The sequence below is a fragment of the Diceros bicornis genome, chromosome 19 (genome assembly GCF_020826845.1).
Source record: "Diceros bicornis minor isolate mBicDic1 chromosome 19, mDicBic1.mat.cur, whole genome shotgun sequence".
NCBI classification, from domain to species: Eukaryota; Metazoa; Chordata; class Mammalia; order Perissodactyla; family Rhinocerotidae; genus Diceros; species Diceros bicornis.
In genome coordinates, this window is record NC_080758.1 from 715,219 (window position 1) to 737,460 (window position 22,242).

General features: G+C 60.9%; 1 protein-coding gene across 8 annotated transcripts in view; it reads left to right on the forward strand.

Annotated features, from left to right (window-relative positions):
- The first annotated feature begins 11,568 nt into the window (after nt 1-11,568).
- The window catches only part of KCNQ2 (potassium voltage-gated channel subfamily Q member 2), a 61,344-nt gene continuing 50,670 nt past the window's right edge, over nt 11,569-22,242 (forward strand). For all 8 annotated transcript variants that reach the window (XR_009222867.1, XM_058562306.1, XM_058562300.1 and 5 more), the window contains exon 1: nt 11,569-11,958. Coding sequence is in view for 7 of the 8 variants with exons in the window: in XM_058562306.1 (XP_058418289.1) it covers nt 11,663-11,958 (296 nt within the window). In the remaining variant the exon portion in view is untranslated. The remainder of the gene's footprint in view (nt 11,959-22,242) is intronic.

A 22,242-nucleotide genomic window follows, 5' to 3' on the forward strand; every position in this document is an offset into this window, starting at 1 on the left:
TCGCTGGTGAGAGGGACCTGGTGTGACCCTGCAGAGCCGGTCTGCCCCAGGAAGTTGTCCTTACACACTTGGCCCAGTTAGAATTGGGGTCAAACTGAAGAAAGATGTCAGCCTGAGACAGGGTTAGAGTGGAAACCAGGCTGCCCCGGGGCCCAAGGAAGCCCCCTCCATGGTCCCTGAGGGGCCCTCATGCTCCTGTCTAGTCGCTGTTGCAAAGTCTGGCCCCCTCCGGAACCCTGGTCACCTGGACGCCGAGGGTGTGGCCATGTCAGCCTGTCCTCCCACCAGAGGTCTGTGCTGGGGCCACACCGCCTGCCCTCCAGGTGGACACGTTTCTGTGATGGGGGCACAGGCCTCCCAGGATGGCATGAGGACAGAGGTGGGAGCACTTCCTCATTCCCACCAGAGTCCGTGGCAGATGAGGGTCCCAGCTGTGGCGGAGGGTGTGTCTCCGGGGAGGGTCTTCGGCCTTGAGCCCCCCTTCCTGGGTGGGGTGATGAAGGCAGGCCAAGGAAGGTCCGAGCTCCTGGGTCTGACGCCTGGCAGGGCTCCGGGCCTCACTGCACCCCTGGTGCCAGGCTCAGGTGGGGTCCATGGGGGGGGAGGGGGACAGTTAAGGGGAGAGGCAGAAATCTGGGACCTCGGCCTGGTGGGGACATGCAGTAGCTCCCAGTGTCCACGTGGGGGCAGCACACGCAGACACCTCTCCCAGAATTTTCCCGCTGACCTCGGGGTGGGGGCGCCCCTGCATCCAGCACACTGCTAGCTGGGGGTGGGCAGGGGCCCCGGGTCTCTGGGCTGTTCCTGGAGCCGCCCATACTCAGCGGGAGGGGCTTTGGCTTCTGAGGGACGGAGGACACCTTGGGCCCGAGAGAGAAAGGGGGCGACATGTCCTATGGCCAGGGGGGACCAGGGGGACCCGGGCAGAGCCCTCGCGGTGACCTCTGCGCCATCGTTCTCACCCTGCCCGTATCTGTGGACATTTAGTGTCCCGGAAATGAAAACAGAAATATTAAAAAGCCCTGGAGCGGCTGGTCACACGTCACAGGGCCTCCGGAAAACTCCGCCGTACAAGAGAGAGCAGGAGAGGAGTGGACGGCGCCTGGGCATTGTCGCGAAAGCAGTTTTGACCTTGAGGTCTCTGGAAGGTTCTTGGGCCCTGGGGCGCCTGGATTGGACTTTGAGAACCACCAATCTTGACCGCAGTCCCGGCAGCAGGTTCGAGTCTCGGCTCCACCCGCTACACGCCAGATGGGGCAGGTGGTGCGGCTGCGCAGTGGCACCTGCCCCGGGGGGAGGGGTAGATGAGGTGTGCGGTCAGGTGCTTGCACGCGCAGTGCGGTCCAGCTCCCAGAGCAGCCACCGGAGTTGGGCTGGGCCGGCAGGGGTGAGATGAGGCGCAAGCTCAGGGTCTAGAGGGGCTGGGGGCCTCCCTCTGGTCCAGGGGTGGGTGGGCCCTTTCCTACCGCGGGCGGGCAGGGGAGCAGGGGCAGCGGACGGACTCCACGGGGCCTGGGGGGAGTCAGCTTGGGGAGCCCCGTGGGCAGCTGGAAGGGTGGTGGACAGGTGAGGGCGGGCATCACAGCCAGGACAGTGCCCCTGGGGCGGGGGCACATCCTCAGGGCCAGGGGCCGAGTTGGGGACGCGGACCGGCGCTCACACCAGGAGGACGGAGAGTGGAGAGCTGCTCTGCCTGCCGCCACAGGGCTGGTGCTGCGCCTGGGCTGGGGAGGCCACCACTGAAGCTGCGGCCTCAGGCCGGGTGCTTCTGCCCTCTGCTGGGCCGGCGAATAATTTAGAGCAGGATCCGCCAGGACCTGGTTGGCAGCTTCACCCTGCACTTAGGGTGCCTCTGACAAATGCATGTGTCCGTGAGGCTGCGGGGTCCTGCTGAGCTGGCCGAATCTGATCTGGCTCCTGCCCTTGTCTCCCACGGCTCCCGGCACCCTCTCTGCAAGGCAGGAGGCACCTTCCCACCCTCCCCCAGTGTCCGAGGTGGCCCTGGCCGTCACAGTCCTGTGTCTGAACAGTGGCTTCAGACTCCAGCGGCGGGACCCCGGGGTTTCTCCCTAGGGAGTGACTGTCCTTGTGGGTAACTGGGTGTGTCTCCTCCTGGGCGCCCTAGTGTGTCTGAGTGAGACCGTGGGAGTGCTGGATTACATGCGTGCCCCTGGTGTGTGTACCCAGCGTAGGCTGTGCATATGTGTGTGTGTGTGACCTGGATGTGGAACTGTGCATATTTGTGTGTGGCTGTGTGGAGTGCGGGGAGACTTGGTGGGGTGTCGTGGAGCCCTTGGGAGCTGGGGCAGTGAGTGTGTGTGTCTGCGTGTGCACACACGTGTCAGTGCCTGCGGGCGTGTGTTTGTGCATGTGCACACATGCATGTGTACGTTGGCACAGCTGTGCATGTGTGTATGCATGTGCATTTGGATGCGTGTGTTTTTGCGTGCTCAAGAGAGAGAGCATGTGTATGCACATATGTGCATGGGTGTGTGCATGTGTGTGTGTGCGCCTGCGAGCACGTGTCTCGGCTCTGCCTGCGCTGCTGGCTGGCTGGAGTCAGGGCTGAGCCCCTGAGAGGCGCCCGAGGGTGACTGGACCCCGCAGCGCTGGGCAGCTTTCCCTGTCCGGCAGCCGTATAGAGAGAAGCTAGCCAGGCGGCTGGACTGCCCGGGGTATCAGCTCCAGGCTGCTCCTGACTCCGCGGTGGGGGGGGGGGTCAGGGAGGAAGGGAGCACGGGATCTGGAGGACCAGCGGGGTGCTGGCTGCCTTCCTGGCTTCAGTCGCTGCTCCTGGTGCCTCACTGTGGGGTTGGCTGGGAGAGGAGGTGGAGGAGGGCCGGGGGTAGCAGTGACACAGGAGTAGCTTAGATGCGGACTCGTCGGCTGGGAGCCCAGCCGGGGTTGCTGCCGCCATGGAGGTCCCATCAGCCTCAGCACCCCAGGGTCTGGGCCTGGACTGTGGGCTGAGTGGGGGCCCGAGGCAGGGGTGGTGGAGGAGCCAAAATGGGGAAGAGGCGAGAGAGCATCCAGGCCCTACTTGTCCGGGGTCCACCCTAGGCAGAGTGGCGGGCCTGGAGGGGTCAGTGGGGCAGGGACCAGATCATGCTCTTTGGCCATCTCCCTGAAGATGCGTGGGGAAGCAGTCCCAGATTTGTGACCTGTCAGGGAGGCTGGCAGCTCTGGGTGGGAGGGGAGCCCTGCGCTGGCAGGCTCTGTGGAGGGGGAAGGGCTGTGGGCTGGGCTGGTGGCAGGCCCGAGTGCCTGATGGACCCAGCTCCCTGGCCCAGAGAGCCCACCCTGGGTTCTGGTGACGAGGACCATCACCAGCCGCCATTTGAGGCTAGGCCCTTCGAGCCACTCGGGGCTCCCGGGTTCCAGGGCTCAACTGCCTGGGAAGTGGGGGGCAGTGCTGAACTGAATGGGGAGTCAGAGGACACACTGAGGGAGGGAGGGGGGTGGGGAAGAGGGGCTATGCCCCCAAATCCCATGGGGGATAAAATTTCCCTTTCCATCTCCTAGCCTCTGAGCAGACCTCTTGCCCTCAGTGGGCAGGGCCTGGACGGGTGACCCTTTAGGGTTGGGGTCTGTTTAAATCGCTCCTCCTTGTGCCCCAGCTCTTTCAGAAGGCTGCGGCTGCCTCCACTGAGGTTGGGGTGGGGGCTCCTGAGACATTAGGTGCCTTTGGTGTCCTCTCTGTTCCCTTTCTTTACTCCGTGTGTCTCCCGACACCCAGGGTCTTCATCTTGAGTGTGGAGGAAGGCAGTGAGTATTGGAAACGCAGTGTACTCAGAGCTGGCCCTGGAATCGACTCGCTTATTTTTACTTTCATGCTTATATAATGCTTATTCATGCCAGGCATTGTTCTAGATGCTTTATAAACCTTAATTCGCTGCACTGTTGTAACAATCCTGTGATGTGTTTATCACTATTTTTATCCCCATTTACAGGCAGAGAGACCGAGGCACTCCTGGAGAGGCCCAGCAGCTTGTCCAAAGTCACCATGTGAATTAAGCTGGTAAGCTGGGAGACACAAGGGAAACCTCCATTGTTCTGTGATGGTGTAGAGGTAGCATTCTGTCATCAGGCTAGAAGACAGCAACGTGGAAGACGTGGAGTTACTTTGTTGAACTCCGATGATGAGCCCATCCTGTTGCCACCTGGCAAGTGCGGCCCTCACACAGATGCTGGCCCACCCAAATCCCTTCCTGGGGGAGGGGCTTGTCCCCCTTCCCAGCATCCCAGACTCTAGCCTCCTTTCCTATGGAAATTCTCATCCTGTGGCTTGGGTATTTTCAGGAGCTTTAGGGAGAAAATCTATTTGTTTTATTTCATGCTAAGGTGTGAATGGCTAACTTACCAAAATATTTGCATTTTAAGAGAAGATCTTGTTAACCTAAATCATGGTGTCTTAACCTCAGCACTGTTGACATCTGGGGATGGATAATTCTCGGTCGTGGGGGTGGGAGGGCTGTTCTGTGCACGGTAGGAGGCCTCCATCCACTAGATGCCAGTAGCATCGGCCCCCCGGCCCCCGTGGTGACAACCAGAATCCTCCAGACATTCCAGATGTCCTCTGGGGTCAAACCCTCCCCCGCTGAGAGCGATTGGCCTAAATGGGTCTCATCTCTGTGGGCGGGACGCCAGGAAGGGATGGGGTCAGCGTGTCTGAGCTGGGGGGACAGACAGAACATTCTCTCTTCAACCACAACCCGTGGAGGGTCTGAAAGAAACCGAGGAAGAGGGTGTTTCTAAGCTGGGAGCCACTCACCTGGGCATCTCCCTGCTGTTTCCTGGACTTGGCCCCGTGCTGGACGCTGCTCAGGGCGTTTTGCTCCATGAGAGGATCGTCTCAGTTCAGCATCCTGACAGCCCCATGGGGTGGGAGCCATTTCTCTCCGCTTGACCAATGAGGAACTGGGGCTCTGCAAGGTTGCCTGACCTGCTGAAGGTTGTGCAGCTCAGAGGAGCCCCCAGGGGCCGCCTCAGGGCTGTGTCCTGCAGCCAGCAGCACCCTGCCCTCTGCAGTGCCATGGCGTGGAGCCTAGTGTTTGTGGCAGAGTGGTCCATCGGGGCCACCCCAGCAGAGCCCTTAGTGCTGGCTGGGGGCTCCAGCTCTGCCCAGGCGGATGTGTCCCTGGTTTGCTGCTCAGAGTCTAGCCTTTCTGTCCCATCTCCCTGGCTTAGCATGTGGTGACCTTGTGCTGGGTGAGGGGGTGGGTGGGGGCAGGGACTCTGACAGCCCACGGGCCCTGCCCCAGGCTGGGAAGCTCTGTCCCAAGCACACTGGACATCTGCCCAAGCAAGCAAGGCACTGAAGCGAGCCTGGGCCGGCAGTGGGCGGGCAGCCAGGATCCAGCTGCCGACAGCCTGTGTGTGGGCAGGGCAGCTGACCGCTCTGCTGGCGGGGAGCTCATCTCCATGGCACTGAGCTCCAGCTGCCCACGTCCTCCCTGGGTCTACCCCAGCAGCCCCTAAACTACACAAGGCCCAGCCTGGTCATCAAGGGCACATCATGGCTGGAGGCTCCAAGCAACGCCAGCCCTACAACAAAGTGACTGTCATTCACTCGAGGAACATCGATGAGACCTCCTGAGGGCTGGGCTGGGGCTGTGAGTGTGTGCATAGGATGTGAGTGTGTGTACGGGGCTGTGAGTGTGTGTACGAGCTGTGAGTATGTGGATGGGGCAGTGAGTGTGTATATGGGTTGTGAACGTGTGTATGAGGTGCGAGTGTGTGCAGGACTGTGAGTGTGTGTAGGGGATATGAGTGTATGTATGAGCTGTGAGTGTGTGGATGGGGCAGTGAGTGTGTGTATGGGGTGTGAGTGTATGTATGAGGTGTGAGTGTGTGCACAGGACCACGAGGGAGTACATCAGGCTGTGAGTGTGTGCATGGGGCTGTGAGTGTGTGTACGGGGTGTGAGTGTGTGCACAGGGCTGTGTGTGCATGGGCTGTGAGTGTGTGCATGGGCTGTGTGTGTATGAGGTGTGAGTGTGTGCATGGGCTGTGAATGTGTGCATAGGGTGTGAGTGTGTGTGCAGGGCTGTGATTGTGCGTACAGGCTGTGAGTGTGTGCACAGGCTGTGTGTGTGTATGGGGTGTGAGTGTGTGCAGGGCTGTAAGTGTGTGCACGGGGCTGTGAATGTGTGCACAGGGCTGTGAGTGTGTATGGGGTGTGAGTGTGTGCAGGGCTATGAGTGTGTGCACGGGGCCATGAATGTGTGCACAGGGCTGTGAATGTGTGCACGGGGCTGTGAGTGTGTGTATGAGGTGTGAGTGTGTGCATGGGGCTGTAAGTGTGTGTATGGGGTGTGAGTGTACGCACAGGACTGTGAGCGTGTACATGGGACCACGAGGGAGTACATCAGGCTGTGAGTGTTTGCATGGGGCTGTGAGTGTGTGTACGGGATGTGAATGTGTGCACAGGGCTGTGCGTGTGTGCACGGGCTGTGAGTGTGTGCACGGGCTGTGTATGTATGAGGTGTGAGTGTGTGCACGGGCTGTGAGTGTGTGCATGGGATGTGAGTGTGTGTACGGGATGTGACTGTGTGCAGGGCTGTGAGTGTGTGCATGGGGCTGTGAGTGTGTGCATGGGGTGTGAATGTGTGCACAGGGCTGTGAGTGTGTGTATGGGATGTGAGTGTGTGCAGGTCCATGAGTGTGTGCATGGGGCTGTGAGTGTGTGTAGGGCCGTGAGTGTGTGCACGGGGTGTGAATGTGTGCACAGGGCTGTGAGTGTGTGTATGGGCTGTGAGTGTGTACATGGGGTGTGAGTGTGTGTATGGGCTGTGAGTGTGTGCAGGGCTGTGTGTGCATGGCTCCTTGCTGAGCTCCCCGTCTAGTGGGAAGGTGAACAGCAGGCAAGTAAATACTGTAGTTTCAGACTGTGATGAGGAAGCAGAGCTGAGAGGGAGGTGGGGGTCCCACTTCAAGGCAAACCCACAAGCAGGGCCTCCCTGAGAAGGTGCACAGGGACCTCCTGGTGCTAGTGGAGGGAACAGCATTCCTGGCAGAGGGAACAGGACATGTAAAAACTCCTTCACCTGCTTGAGGGTCACTGAGGCTGTTGTGTGCAGGACTGGGCAGTGGGAGGCGGGCAGGTGGGAGGTGGGGGAGGTGAGGGTGGGGTGGCGGAGGCGGGGGGCAGTGGGGTGGCCCGAGAGCTGCAGGGCCAGATCACATGGGCGACGAGACCTGGTGAGGAAAGCATTTGGATGTCATCCAAGTGCCACGGCAGCCTTGCCACGTGGAGATGCTCGGTGGGGCCTGGATCACACCTCAGTATCCATGCATGAACCGTGGGGCCTGGCTGTTCCTCACGTTTTATCTGCCTGGAATGGGGACGACTGTCACAGGTTCTTCATCTGCCCAGAAGCGTGGGAGGGGGAGTGAGGGATACCTCGTGTGGAAGCCTGTGGACCGGCAGCGACAAAATGCACAGCCTCCTGAGCCACCCCTCCTTGCTCCCGTAAGTTGGCCAGAACATGCGAAGCAGGAGTTTCCCTCGAGGGCCCAGAATCTACAGATTGATTGCCACCCTCCAAGTGCGTCCAGGGCCACTTTCACTGCCCAGCCTGTCTCCGCCATCACGGGCGACCATGGACGCCTAGCGTCGAGGTGGTCTTGGTGGCTGAGAAATACATGTCAGCTCCCTCATCAATTATCTGGTTTGCCAGGGGCTGGGGAAGCTAGTTGAGAGCTCTGATCCTTAAACAAAAACCTATAAATTAAATTTTTATTGACTTTGTTGTAAGATGTTTTAAAAAAAATTAATGCTTTCACATCTTAAATCTTTTCCTCACTTCCCTGCTCCCCATGACCTGGATAAATACGGCCTTCCTCCTCCTCATGATGGAAAATTCCTTGTGGGGAGGGCTGGGACTTTCTGTCTGGGCAGGCACTCCCTGTTGTCCAAATTACAAGATTAAGTCGGCAACAGCCCTGACCCAGGTTAAGTGATTGAGAGCCTGTCTCGTCTCATTCCCCAAATGAAGTCTCATTTCTCGAGGCTGGGAGGAGCCTTCCCTCGGGCCTCTGCCAGGAGCATCTGTTTTTCAGCAGGCATGACTGGGGGCTCACTCCTTCTCTCCTGGGAGGAGATAGGGTGGTGGTGAAACAGGAAACTCTGCTTTTCAGTGTCTGCCCCCAGTGTCCACATGGTCACTGGCCCACGGAAGTTGAATGTGGCTGAACACCTGGACATGAGCATCTTTGATGTGACCACGGGTATTAACAGAGCCTTAGACTGGGACTGTACAGAGAGGGCTCCCTCAGCCGCCAACACTTGTGCCACAGGGACAGCTTGTTGCTCTTGCCCCGTGGCCAGGATGGACAGCCAGTGGAAGCGTGTTTCTTCTGGACTCAGCTCCCTGTGCTCTGACGTCTTCTCCGGTCCCGCTGTCCGATGTGAAATCTGAGACTGGAGTCATGACCCACCAGGGTTCCGGAGAAGTGGGTTTTCAGGGGATGCTGAGCCCACTTCTGACCCGCACCACCATGGGAAGAGTCACCACGCAGGTCTCCCAGAAAGGGAAGGACCCAGATGTGCTTCGAGTCAGCCTCTGCCACCAGCAGCTGTGACGTCCACGGACCACATAACATGGGCCCCTCTCCATGCCGGGCCCTGGGGGGCACATGGCAGTGGGCAAGATGCACGCAAAGGCAGGGGGGCCAGGCCGGCAAGCAGGCCACAGCCTGTGCAGTGAGCTCCTGGGTGCGGAGGGGACACGCAGGGGTCCTTTGGGGGGGATTTTTGAGAACTCTGGGCTTGCCTTTGAGACAGTGTGGCCAACTGCAGTTGTGTCAGCTCAGTAGTCCATTCTCAGCTGCTTAGTGTAGCCTGTGATGTGGGGGCGGGAGGAGGCGGCCGTGAGGAGAGGGCAGGAGAAGTGTGCTGGGCTCCAAGGTTCCTGGGAGTGCGCAGTGCTGGGGGTGCTGAAAGAACAGCGCCGGCTCGGCTGCCCTCTGCACTGGCTGTGGGTCTCGCGGCCCTCAGTCCGGGTGAAAGCTGTCTCCCCAGGAAGGAGCTGGGTGTCATGTGCGTCTGAATTTTTCCACTCCTCTTCTCTGGATCCACCAGTGCAGTCTCGGCAAAGATGGCAAAGAGCCTGAAAGCTTTTCCCATCTATTTTTAAATAAATGGAATTCCTGTCGCTTGCATGAAATTCACCCCAACTGAACTTTTTCACCACCTGCTCCGTCTGGGTTGCGGGGGGTCGAGGGGGGGACTGGTGACCAGACTGCTGACAACGCAGAGTCCATGGTGTGCGTGACACAAAAGTGAAAACAAATGATCAATGAGCCAGCTCACCAAAAGGACATCCTGAACAAGGAAGCAAAGACTTTCAAACTTGACGCAGGATTTGCCTTCCAGAACCTCAGAGATGTGGCGAGGCTGCTGGTGCAAGCACCATTTGTAGACCACAGAACAGAGGGCTCCTGGACGCATAGGCCGCTGCATCCAGAGCAGGTCCCCCTTCCAGTCTGGCTGTTGGTGCCCCTGACGGAGAGGCCACTGGAGCACCACCACCTCCCCAGGAGACTATGAAGGCAGTCGTGGCTCCTAAGACCTCAGGGTGTGGCCTTCTCTTTTCTAAAAAAGACGAGCAGGTTTGTTTCTCCTCAGTGTCCTGGAACGCCAGAGAGCCCAAACCTTGCTCCATCTCAGTGCTCAAGCATCTGCAAAAATGACACCAGGGAATCACTTTTCCTTCATCCTCTGTGGACCAACCCTAACCATGGGCCCACTTGGCTCTCACATCACACCCTGAGAAGGGGCTCCCCCAAGAGCCAGCTCAGGTGTGCCCCGTAGTCTGGGGCTTCCCCTTAACGGGAGGAGGTGGCCTGGCCCTTTCAGAGTTTGTGTTTGAGTTGCAGTCCCTTTGTCCAGTCTTCTGAAGAGTGAGAATGGGGGCTACCCAGAGGCCAATGAGCAAAGCCAGCCAGATGCCACCACCTTGCCGAGCCAGCTCGTGAGGGGAGTGCAGGTCGTCCCTTCATTCCCTCTGCAGTCCAGGTCCCCCGGCTCCCCTTGAACTGACCAGGCTGGTACCTCCTTCCTCATCTGGGCTTGCAGGGGTGTGTGCGCTCAGAAAACCTGCAGCCACCCGATGCTGGTGAGCACAGCTGATGCCTGGGCATGGAGGCAGGGAGGTGGGCTCAGAAGTGCAGCCCTGGGACGTACCTGTGTGCACAGGTGTGTGTGTGGCATCAGCTGCAGTCCATCCCCAACATTCTAGATGACTCGCAAATCGGCACGGTGCCTGCGTCGACCATTATGTTTTCTGTCTAACTAAAATAAATAAACAAATAAATAAACAGGCCACATGGCCACAAGCTTTGGAAACCAAGGGTAGGGCAGCACAGCTGACCTGGCGCCGGAGGTCGTGCTGTGTTATGAGTTGAGTTACCAGGGAGGACAGTGCCAGCTACTGTACAGGGTGCTTCCCTTGGTGGACCCCACGGTGCCAGGCGACTGTGGGAAGAGCTGGACGTAGTCAGGAGAAGCACCTGCAGCCGGCACCATCCCCGCCGTGCAGAGGGAGGTTCCAGGGAGCCTGGGGAGGAGCTGAGAGTCCCGAGTGTGCAGGGGCCCCTTCGGCCTCCCAGCAGCAGGTTCCAGAGGGCTCCCCCCCAGGTCACCCATGACTCCCTGGCTAAGGGAGGCCACCTCTGCCCACTCCCTCCCAAGCAGACACCCTGCCCTCTGTGTCCAGAGGCTACCCTCCTTTGTCCTGGACTGTGGCACCAGCATTCCCATTGGCCTCGGGCCTCCGTCTTGCCCTAGGGCCCACCCAACAACCCCTGCCCTTGCCACAGGCCCCTTCTGGGCTCTGCAGAACAAAGTCCAGGCCCCTTGGGGGGGCTCCCAGGGGTGAGTCTCTCAGGCCTGGCCTCCCTGGCCATCCTTGCCCCTCTTCCTGCCTCTGCAACTCCCCCTTTCCCCTGTGGCCTCCCTTCCAGACTCCTTCTTCAACACCAGTGGGGGCTACGTCTTAGGAAGTCTCCCGGGATGCCTGACTGCACAGCCAAGAAGCCCAGGTCTGGGGTCCTCACCCCTGGTCCACCTAGAGGCCAAGAGCATAAGGCCCCCGTGGGCTGCGCCACGTAATGGAGAGCCCCCAAGAGCTGTAACCTCTCCCCGCTTTGAGGTGTCCAGTCCCGGGGCCCAGCTGGTAAGAATCTAACCGGGGTCTGGCGCTGGCACCACTTTCGGTGCCCTGGGAGAGCTGGGGGCCGCTCAGGCGGTGCGCTTGCTCGCTCCTGCCCACCTCAGAGGCGACCAGGAGACCAGGTGCCCTCGTCAGGGCACACGTGCCAGGCGGACCGGGAAGGGGTCTGCCTAGCCCAGCCAGGTCCTCGCCTCCTCTCGCTTCTTTCCCCTCCCCTCCCCTCCTCCGCCGGCGCGGAGTCGCAGGAGTGAACGGGGGGCGGGGCGAGGCGGCGGGCGGAGCCGGCGCGGCCGCGGGCCAGGCGCCGAGGCGCGCGCGGAGCGAGGTGGCCGCAGCGTCCCCGCGCGCGGCCGGGGCCTGGCAGGAGCGCTGAGCCGCCGCCTCCACGGCCATGCGGCTCCCGGGCTGGGGGCCTGGGCTCCGGCCCGCGCCGCCCCCCGCGCGCCGCCCCCGCTGAGCCCGCGCCCGCCGGGGCGCCGCCCGGCACCATGGTGCAAAAGTCGCGCAACGGCGGCGTGTACCCCGGCCCAAGCGGGGAGAAGAAGCTCAAGGTGGGCTTCGTGGGGCTGGACCCCGGCGCGCCCGACTCCACCCGGGACGGCGCGCTGCTCATCGCCGGCTCCGAGGCCCCCAAGCGCGGCAGCATCCTGAGCAAGCCGCGCGCGGGTGGCGCGGGTGCCGGGAAGCCCCCTAAGCGCAACGCCTTCTACCGCAAGCTGCAGAATTTCCTCTACAACGTGCTGGAGCGGCCGCGCGGCTGGGCGTTCATCTACCACGCCTACGTGTGAGTGCCCACCCGCGGGCTGCCGCGCGGGGGTCGCGGGGCACGGCCGGGGGACCGATCGGTCGCTGGAGGCCGCGGGCGCGCAGCTGCGCGCGATGGGGGAGCCTCTCTGTGCGCGTCCGAGCGCCGGCGTCGGTCACACCGCGTGCCTGGGGTCCAAGTCAGAGGACTGTGTCCCCTGGTGAGAGCGAAGGGCGGAGACTGGAGAGTGAATTCAGAGAGATCAGGCAGGAAGGAGTTCTGGGGTCCGGGCATTCAGGTCGTGGTGGGGGCGTCCGTCCCCCTCCCCCGCCGGCGGCCTGGCTGGGTTGCATCAGCCCCTCCCCCGCAGGATGGGGAGATGTACGGGCGCCCCAGCCTCCCCTCCTCAGCCCGAGAGGCCCCTCCCCAAGGCCGCCGCATGGAACAAAGGGCCTGCCAGGGAAGGAGGGCGGCGCTGCCGGTCCTGCCACTGAATCTGGACTCCTGGGGGGCCCCCTCTGGGTTGGGATCCCCCAAGGAAGGGTAGATGGCCTACCCTCCCCCATTTCCCCGAAGCCGCTCACTCTCCATCTGGGGTGAGCTTCTGGGTTGCTGAAATGGGGGAGGGTCCTAACGTTTCTCCCCTCCCCCAGCCTCAGCTGAGGGCAGCGGCTGTCCTGCCTGTGGTGCCTGCACCCATCCCTGGCTGCCTGCACTCCTCCCTCCCCTCTGCCCAGCGCAGCCCTGACCTCTCTCTGCAGCTGCCGGCTGGAGGAGCAGGTTATGCCTGGTGCCCCCTGTGCACATTCTGGGCTCTGGATCCCCTCCTTGGCAGAGTGGACACCAGGAGGAGGGTGCCGCCGTCCTGGGGCCGGCCAGCCCTGGCCCTAGAAGGGGCTGTCAGTCTCCCCAGCCTGGTATTTGGAGAACTCCTGGCTCCTGGGGTAGGGCCAGCGGCCGCGAGCTGGCATTGTGTGCACATGGGTGTTCGTGTGTGCGGTATCTGTGCAGGAGTCGCTGCGTGTGCGTGCGCGGCCTCTGAGCATGTAGGCGCTCTCTCTCATCCCAGCTAGACCGGGGCTGGGACTCGGCCATTTTGTATGAAAGAGGCCTTTTGGGATGGGAGTGAGGGGCGGATTCTGGGTTACCGTCTCCAACCAAGTGCCTACCTGGATGAGAGGGGTGTGTGTGTATGAGTGTGCCCACGTGAGTGTGTGCTCTGGACAGACCCTCCATGGGGTGAGGGAGAAGACCCCGGGAGGGAAATGCCAGGCCGCTGGCGGGGAGGGTGTCTGGGGGAGACCACGGCCCTGGGGCACCCCTGGGCCCTGTCCCCAGCCTCAGTGCTGAGCCACTCTGGGAGTCCCGAGAGGTAGGGGCTTCCCCAGGACAGTGAGCGCCAGCCCCCGCCTACCCTGGAGAGATGGCTCCTGCTCTTCCTGGCAGGCATGCTCAGGTGAGCTCTTCACGCTGGGAAGAGCCCTGTGTCTCCTTGCCAGTGGCCCTCCCACCACCACCTCCTTCCTCCCTGGCTGGGACTGAGGGGGCTGCTGGTGGGACTGGCTCTGGTCAGCCGGGTCCTGGCCTGAGGTGACCTCCAGTACGTAGATGGAGCCTGCCCCACGGTCCAGCGGCTGGGGCTGCCCAGTCTGACCCGTGGTGTGGCTGCCAGAGGGTTCTGTGCTTTGGAAACGAACGTCCCTGGCTGGCAGCATTTCCTGGGGGTCCTGTCTGTGTGGCCCCGTCCCCAGCCCTGAGTGGCCTCTCCCTGCCCGGGCCTGAAGTGGTCAGCCCCTCTGTGCCTCCTGCCTCCTGAGAGCTGCAGCGTCCAGCACCGGAAGCAGAGTGTATGGGGAGCCCGAGTCGGCTGCTGCTCTGGCGGGCGTGGGGTCTATGTCTCCACTTCGGGGATCCCTGAATCAGGACGGGTAGGCCCGAAGCGCATGGTGGGTGTAGGGGCATCGGTCCTCGCTGTCAAGGCAGCCCTGCCCTTCAGCCTGCTCAGGACCCTCCTCTGCCCCTCCACTGAGGGTACAGGGCTTCCATGAGTTCCCTCCACCCCAGCTCACCGGCAGGGGGGCTCAAACTTGGGGAAAGCAGCCCCACTAGCAGGGGGATTTCTTCTGGGGAGTGGGGTAGGCAGAGGGGACAATGCTTAAGAGCAGTGGCCTCTGTTGGGTTAGGCACTTCAGTCTAGTCACAGAATCTCTGCAGGCCTGTTTTCCTGTCAGGAAAGTGGGCACAGCTGCTCCTTGGCCCCAGGGTGTTGTGCAGATGAACTACGTGGGCGTCTGCTCCCCCAAGGCTGGCCAGTGGGCTCTCTCCGAACGGTGACACTCTCCCTCCTGCTGTTCTTGCTCATCGCCAGGCCCCCAGGTCCCCAGAGGAATTCTCCAGCCCATCCTTGGGGCCCGGCCCCACCCAACCTCCTGCCCTAGGCCCGTGTTTCCCGAGGGCGTGGCCGCCCCTCTGCACCCCCTTGCCCAGCATGGACAGGCCTGTGTTTGTGCATCATTTAGTTTGTTGATTCATTAATTAAACAAAGTGCGAGCCCCCTCTCCCCACTGGGTGTTGAGTGGGGCCTGGAGAGGCTGGTGGGGATGGGGACAAGACCTGAGGGCGGCAGGCCTGCTGCTGCAGCCTGTCCTGGCTGGAAGCGAGTCCTCGGGTCTGGGGCTGCCCTGAGCCCCCTGCGCCACCTTTCTTCTCCCTTTGCCACCAAAGCCCGGCTGCTGTAAGGTGGAGCTATGCCAGCCCCTTGGGGGTCCCAGTGGGTCCTGGGGGCAGCTGCTGTCAGAGGCGGGGAGGGAGGTGGTGTCTCTGTGGCCCCCAGGCTTGGTGGGTGTCAGGCCAGGTCTCCCCCTGCCCTCTGTGGAAGGCGCTTTCTCTGCAGACGTGCCTCTGGGTGTGGAGCCATGGCCGTCACCGCCTCCACTTGGAAGCTTCTCCAGGCTTCCCCGAGTCAGGAGGGATCAAGACTGGCCGAGGTGTGGGCCTGCCCGGGCAGCAACGGCTCAGACTCGCTGCTCCCAGCCCTGAGCACTGGAGGGTCCCTCCCTCTGCCTGGGTGGATGGAGTGTAGGCCCTGGGTAGGCAGAGCCCGCCCCGAATGACTGCTCACCCAGATTTGGGTGGGCAGCCCAGGCTACCTGTGGATCCTGGATGAAGCCACCGGGGCCGGGGTGGATTTCTGGGTGGGCTGGGTTTGGAGGGTCCCACCGTGTTGTCAGCAGTGGGCGAGGAGCTGGGCTGAGTGGGTGGGGAAGGGGTGCGCTGAGCAGCAGGCAGCTCTGTAGACCCTCTTCCCCACTGCCTGCCCTCACACCTGTGGGGCAGTTCTCGGGGCTCAGAAGGTCTGTGCCCCCCAGAACAGGCGTGTCTGTGCATAAGAGGACTTTCTAGGTGTGGATCTGGAGTTTCCGTGAGTTTCTCAAAGCGAGTGTGAGCCACAGACATGGCCCCAAACCACCAGTGCAGGGAGGTGCGTCTGGGCAAACGGGGCCTGTGGGGTTGCTCGTCTGCCCCAGGGAGGTCTGCGGAGGGGTCCTTTGACTGGCTGGGTCGGGCATGCCAGCCGCCCTCTTGTACTCTATGGGAGCCGAGGTACTCCATCACGGGGAATCTCCTCTGCCTGGTCTGTCTGTGGCTCAAGGGAGGAGTGGAAAGGGAACTGCACTCATTATGCGCCTGCTGTGTGCTGGTCTCAGGTATTTCTCACTGTGAGCCTGTGAGAGGCTCCTGTCGCCCCATTTTCACTGGTGGGGAAACTGAGGCCGAGAAAGGTTGAGTGAGTCCAGAGTTGTCCCGCTCAAGCCGAAAGGGGGTCTCTGCCTTAGAGACGGAAGCTTGGGTGCAGATTGCTTGACCTTTCTGATGTCCGAAAGCCACTTCGAGTTGCCAGGATGAGACTGTGTTTAAAGCAGGGTGGATGGAAAATGCCGTGAGGGCAGCTGAGGGGCTGAGCCTTGGAGGCTGGGGCTCGCTCCACAGCCTCGCTTTCGTGAGTTGTAGTCTCTCGGGGTGGGCCACCAAGCCCTCTCAGTCCTCAGACAGCGTCCAGTGTGCCTTTGGAGGCCTTGGCGGTTCAGGGGCCTGTGGCTGGGGCTGTGGCAGTATCTCTCGCTTCACAGCAGTGGGCTGGGGTCCAGGGCCTCAGGACCCTGCTCCAGTCCCCTGCGTGGCCTTGGATGACCCAAGTGGGGTCACACTTTTGGTTGCCCACGGGCCACCCGCTGTCCCGTCTCTCTGCCTTGGTCTTTGAGGGGTGAGGCCTGGCCTTTGAGGGGCAAGTGAGGCAGGGGAAGTGGCCAGGGTCCCATTTCCGTAGGTTTCCAGGAGACTAGAGTCTGATGGCCGTATTCTCAACATCTTCCGAGTCCCAGACCTCCCTGCAGTCCTCCTGAAGAGGAAATGTCTCTGACGGTAGAGTTGGGGAATCTTATGGAAATTTCCCAAAAGGTGAAAATGCCTGGAGGGTGTGGTTTCCAGGGAGACGTGGGCTCACCAGACTTATCCTCGGGCCTCCCTGTGGGATTTCGCACCCTTGCCAAATAGTTTAAAGTGCAATTACTCCATGACAGTAAAATATTTTTTAGTCTCTGTGTCTAATTACACTGTGAATTAAATCTCCACAAACACTCTGTGTCTTCCAGGTGACAGGGGAGGATGCTCAGTTCTCAGGGGTTCACAGACTGCACCAGAGGCCGTCTTGGTTTTATTAGAAGTCAGGACAAGTCAGATACTCAGACTGGTCTCTATGGAGCCTCAGGAAGACGCAGCTCGGCCAGCGGGCCTGTGGGGCCTTCAACGTGGGCACCGCTGTGCATGAGGGTCCTTCAGCCCCACTCCTGGTTGGAGGCCCGGCACCAGTTCAGAACGTGCTCAAGCCCTGGGATCGTTTCCTGGGATGTTTCTGAAGAAACCAGACACTTCCTCGGGCTGAGTCCTGGGGTGGGTGGAGGTTAAGGGGGGTCTTCCCCAGTTTGTCTTAGTCAGTAAACGAACCCACAGGTTAATTTGTTAATCCCTGTGCTCCTGCCTGTCCGCGGTGCAGGCCCAGTGCATCTGTGCACTTCAGCACACGGTACGCTGAGTCCCTGCTCATGAGCCGAGGGACTGGCCTCCTCCCTCCAGGGCTTGGCATTCTGAACACCGCAGGAGGAATGGGGTCCAGAGGGCCGGGAGCACCTGGGGGCATTTCATGGAGGTGCCAACTATAGGGCCTTGAGTTTGGGGAGGGGAGACCACGCAGAGGGCTGAACCACTGCACAGAAGGACCAGGGACGGACACGCAGTGCGTGTTCTGGGCCCTCTGAGCGTCCACTGGAGGTTGCACGGGAGGGCCCAGGCAGTGTCCTGTTAAAGGCTCAGGGTGGCGGTTGGGCCCTGGGCTGGAGGCTGTTGCCCCTTCAAGGTGCGAAGCTTATGAGGGACATTGGCATGTGTCCCACGTCTTGTTGTCACCAACAGTGCTGTGTGGGTTACCTGGCAGGTGAGCTCACTCCTAGGTGGAGCGTTACTAGCAGGTGTCGCCTGACTGCCCCCACTGAGGTCCTCGGCTGTGTCCACCCCTCGTTTGGTGTGTCCCTTGGGTGGTCCACTACGTGTGGTGTGAAGTTACAGCCGGTGAAGACAGTTCAGGGAGTGTGTTCGGGCGACAGATGGCGAGTGGTGGGCACTGTGGTCTCCCAGGCAGCCTGATGGTTGTCTCCTCATCTGTAACATGGGGTGACAGTTCTGGGCTTACCTCCCATGAGTCACTCGATGCCATGCTTGGTGCACATGATGTTCAAGGAGCTCGTAGCCATCGTCATCATTGTCACTGTGACTGTGGGTCAGTAAAAGGAATGACCTCATCCTGAATGGAGAGTGGAGGGCCAGGTGGATGAACGTGGGCGTGTCCTGGGCAGCGTCCTCGGCCGTCTGCCCCTCAGCCCAGCCTTAGCAAGTTCTCCGTCCCATCGGCCTATGGCTGGGCCTGGATGAGGAGGTCTGGGGCTGCAGTTAATGAAGCCACACATTTCGACACGAGGCCCCAGTCTGACTTGAGACGCATGCTTGGTGTTTATCCAGGGGGTTGGACATTTTCCTAGAGGAGATTGCTTGCTCTGCAGCTGCCAGGTCCTGGGAGATGTCTTCCTGTTCACGGCTGAATGACAACCCGTTCCCAGCGTCCTGAGCCTCCGAGTGTGGAGACGGGACCAGTTTTGGCTTGAAAAGCACCATTGCAGGCAGATTGTACCCATGGACCCCTAACCCTAAGGAACCACGCCGGGGACGCCAGGTTTCCATGTGGGCTGCATCCTGACGCGCCCCACTCTCTGGTCTAGGTCACGTGGTGACTCAGCTCCGCGGGGGCCTCAGGGCTGACCTTGCCTTCGGACGTGGGACCCCGGAGCGTGGGAGGCTCCTGCCCGCATGCTGCTCTCTCCTGCGAGGCGGAAGCTCGGCTGTGTTTCCTGACGGCAATTTGCTGACAGCTCCCGCGGCGTCTGCAAAGGGCGCCTTGTTTGTGGCGATGCCCCGGCCCTCACTGGAGGAGGAAGTGCGCCTTCCTGTTATGGCTACGTGGCACCTGTCCAGGCCGCCCGACACAGCGGAAGCAGCTTAGTTGGATCTGAGGCAGGAAGAGAGGCGCAAGCAGACCCGGGATTGTCCCCAGAGGACGTCGTCTTCACGCTGGGGGAGGGTGTTGAGGAAGTGCCTCGGGTCTGCCCTGCCCCCGGCCCCCTGCAGCACCAGCCTTCCCTCCCTTCTCTGCTGACCGCGGGGAGTCCTGCTCCCTGCAGAGGGTGCATCCCCTGGCCGTGCTCAGCGCGCTTCCCTGGCGGCTAGTGGCACAGCAGCGAACCCGCGCAACGCGTCTGTGGCCTTTAGCTCATTCTTGCTGAGGTGGGTGTGTGCAGGAGAGGGTCAGTGGCAGAGAGATGACTGTTTCTAGAGCCTTCTGTTCCTCATGTGAATTAAGAAAGCCATCGCCACAGGGTTGGAGGGGAGATCACCCCTGGCTATTTAGCAAGGGCTGGTCTGGACTTAGGGAGAGGGCTGGAGTTGTTGTTTGAAGCTGGGAGGGACCATACTTTTAATTCATCCAGAAGAAAATAGGACTGAAGACCTCGAGAGTCCTGGTGCCCCTGACGGGAGTGCTCTGGCCTCGCTGGGACCTGCATTCCGGACGCTCTGCTGGACCAAGACCTCCCAGTGGGAGCTGTAGGGTCAACACGTCCAGAAGAGTAAGGTGCTTCTAAAATTGATTTGCTGTTGTTTGTGTGGCTTTCTCTGCACCCCATTCAAACAGCCTTCTTGCTGAGTGCCTGGCTTGGTCGGCGTCCGGAGCTGTGGAGAGGGGGCTGGGGGCTTGTTGTGGGGAAGGAGGGGCCCTTCCTGGTGGTCACATCGAGGAGAAGAGCACCGTCTGCTGGTCTGAGTGCTGATTGATTAAGGAACCACTTGTTTCTAAAGCAGCCGCCAGCCCTGCTGAGCACCTTTGCTGGCTGGGGTGATGCCTTTCCCAGTGGAGAGTGGAGGGAGTGACACTGAGGGCAGGGACTCAGGTCCTGTGCAGGGTCGTAGGGTCGAAGCTAACGTTTCCTCCTGTGAAGTGGGCCTGGGCTCTGGTTGGGTGCGGGGTTTGGTCAGTGTGTGGGGTGCCTCGCAAAGGGGGTTTGCTAACCCTTGGACGCATGTTCCCCTGAGAGCGGGTGAGAGCGCCCCATCTCTGGGAGGAGGCGCATTGGAGTGAGAGCAGAGATGGTGACAAGGTTCCTCTCAGGGGCTTCACACCTGTTGTCATTCAGCCCAGATGCTGGGGTGCAGCCCCCGGTGAGGGGCTCAGTAATGGACCCAAGGCCACGTGGTGGGAAGGGGCAGCCAGGATTCAGGCCCGGCAGGCGCTGGGCTGCGGGGCCCACGGCCTTCTCCACATGTACAGTGAGGAGACCCCACCCTGGGGGTGGTAACCTGCCCACCAGGCTCTGGCTTCTCCCCAGCCACCAGCTGCCCAGAGCCTTGGTTCCACTGCCCAGCAGCTGGGCTTGGCCAGCAGGGGGGCGGATGCCGGGGCGAGCAGGGCCACGCCTTTCCCGGCAGCTCCTTGAAAGATGTGATGGTTGGGGCTGTGGTTGCTCCACTTGGGGAAACAGGAGGTGGGTGTGTTCAGGTGGCCAGCTCCGAGTCTGACCGTCGTCTGCAGCATGTGCTCCAGAGCCGAGTGTCATTGGGCTCTACTGGTTACCCAGCTGGAGTAAAATTAGGTCTTGGATGTTTTTGGATTACTCCTACTAATTTTGTAAATGTACAGAACAGCATTTGTTCCCGAAAGTCCTAAAGGGAGTCAACACAGTATCTCCAGAGACCCCTCAATCGTCTGTGACGGCAGCAGGTGGCAGCTCCTGGTGGGCGTCCGGTGCCGAGTGAGCTGGCCGGCAGGGAGCGTCCTTCTAGATTCTTCCTGGCTGTCTGCAGAGTGCGGCTGTCCCCCGCCCAGGCCCGTCCCTCCTCCAGGTCCCGTCTGGTCTGCTTCTTCCCTCTGTGGAGCCTCAGTGTTGACCTAACTAGAGAGCTTAGAACTTTTGGGTTTGCTTTCCTATTTAGGCTTGGGAAAAATATTTGAAGGGTTCGTAGGAGGAAAAGGCCAATTTCTCCTGGGATCCCAGGTTTTAGAGGGAGGTGGTGAAAAGCTTCTGGAAGCACGGAAGCGGGTTCAGCAGGAGGGGGTGTGGAAGTGGGAGGTGAGAGCTCAGCTGGTTTCTGCTTCCTGCATGCGGGGCGCTAAGCTGGGTGGCCAGTGCTACCTGGGCCTGTTGGTGGACAGGTCACCACGGGAACCCGCCAGACCCATGGGGGTTTGGAAGTTTGTTCACCCACAGATACTGAGCCTTGCTGAGGGTGTGCTGGCAGCACCGGGTCGGCCAGTCCAGCAGGAGAGCAGGGCCCACTGGTTTCCACCCTGAGTGGGCAGAGCAGGGAGGGGAGTGTTTTGGAACTTGGCCCCCTCCATGGAGGTGGGAGGCCGGCCGGGTTTCCCTTTGTAGATGGTGGCAGAGGCCCGTACAAGGGCGCTGGCCGTGGTCCTGACCACGATCCCACGCCTCTCTCCTCCTGGGCACCAGCCCTGGCCCTTGGAGAGTGGGGGGCTTGGCCCACCGCCGGCTGGCGCTGCGGAAGGGGCGGTGTGGCCAGGCCTTGTGGGGCAGAGACGCGTGAGCACCACCTCTCCTCGTCTGCCCACTTGCTTCCATCTCCAGGTTCAGCCGGCGTGCTCGCAGGTTCTTCTCTCCCCAGTTAACGTTCGGTTGTCTCCCACGTGTGCCATTTAATTAGCCGAGAGCTGAATTAATATCGTGTGGCTGCAAATCAAGTGTTTCGACCCAGGCAGTGGGCAGACAGTGCTGCACCCTCTGAGCGAGGGGGCGCCAGCAGCCTCTTAAAGAAACACTTGGTTATGGTTTATTATCTTTTCTGATTACAAAAATAATACACGTCTATTGTAGGAAATTGGGAAGATGCTGAAAAACACAAGGAAGCGCATTTGTCTTTCCTGATTTATTTTCAGGCCTCTGTGCCCATCTCTGCGTTTCTTGGACGAGATGGGATTCAGACTCGACCACCCTTTTTGTGTTAACGGAATTGTGTTGTGGAATTTCCTCGTGGAATTAGATGTGCCTGCGTGTGGCAAATGCTGGGCCTTGGCTGTGTCAGAAGGGCTCCTGGTGCCCCCTGGGGCAGGTGACAAGGAGCCCTGTCCCCAACTCCCCCTCACCCTGTGCCCTCGGGAGCTCAGTGGCTTGGGGAGGAGAAAACGGCCATGCATGCTGGCCTGGAGAATGGACCCTGAGCGAGCACACGGCTGGTGGCCGCCCCAGGGCTCAGGACCAGGGCTGGCCCAGGAGGGGGCATCTTAAATCCAGATCCTGCCTGTGGGTGAGCCCTCCATCACTGGAGGCTGAGAGAACACTCCCTAGGGACGTTTTTAGGGGACCAGTGTGCCAGAGCCAGGAGCCATGGGAGCAGGGGGGTGGGCCAGCCTGAGAGCCGATCGGAGGGTCTTCAGGAGGGGTCTGGGGGAGACTGGTGTTGCGAGCAGCAGGGTGGGGAGGCAGGTCTGCGAGGGGCCGCTGGTCAGGAGAGCCATTGTTGGGGTGCTCCGCTTTCCTGTGAGTGGGCTCCTGTGCTCTCAGAAGGGAACGTGGGATGCCTTGCGGGGTGGGGAACCTGGTCCAAGCTGGCCCCCTTGTTGAGGGAGGAGCACCGTCCCCCCAAAGCTGACGTCTGCTCAGTGAGTTATAGCCTTGCTGCTGTGTCCTGATCCCAAAGCTTGTGCCC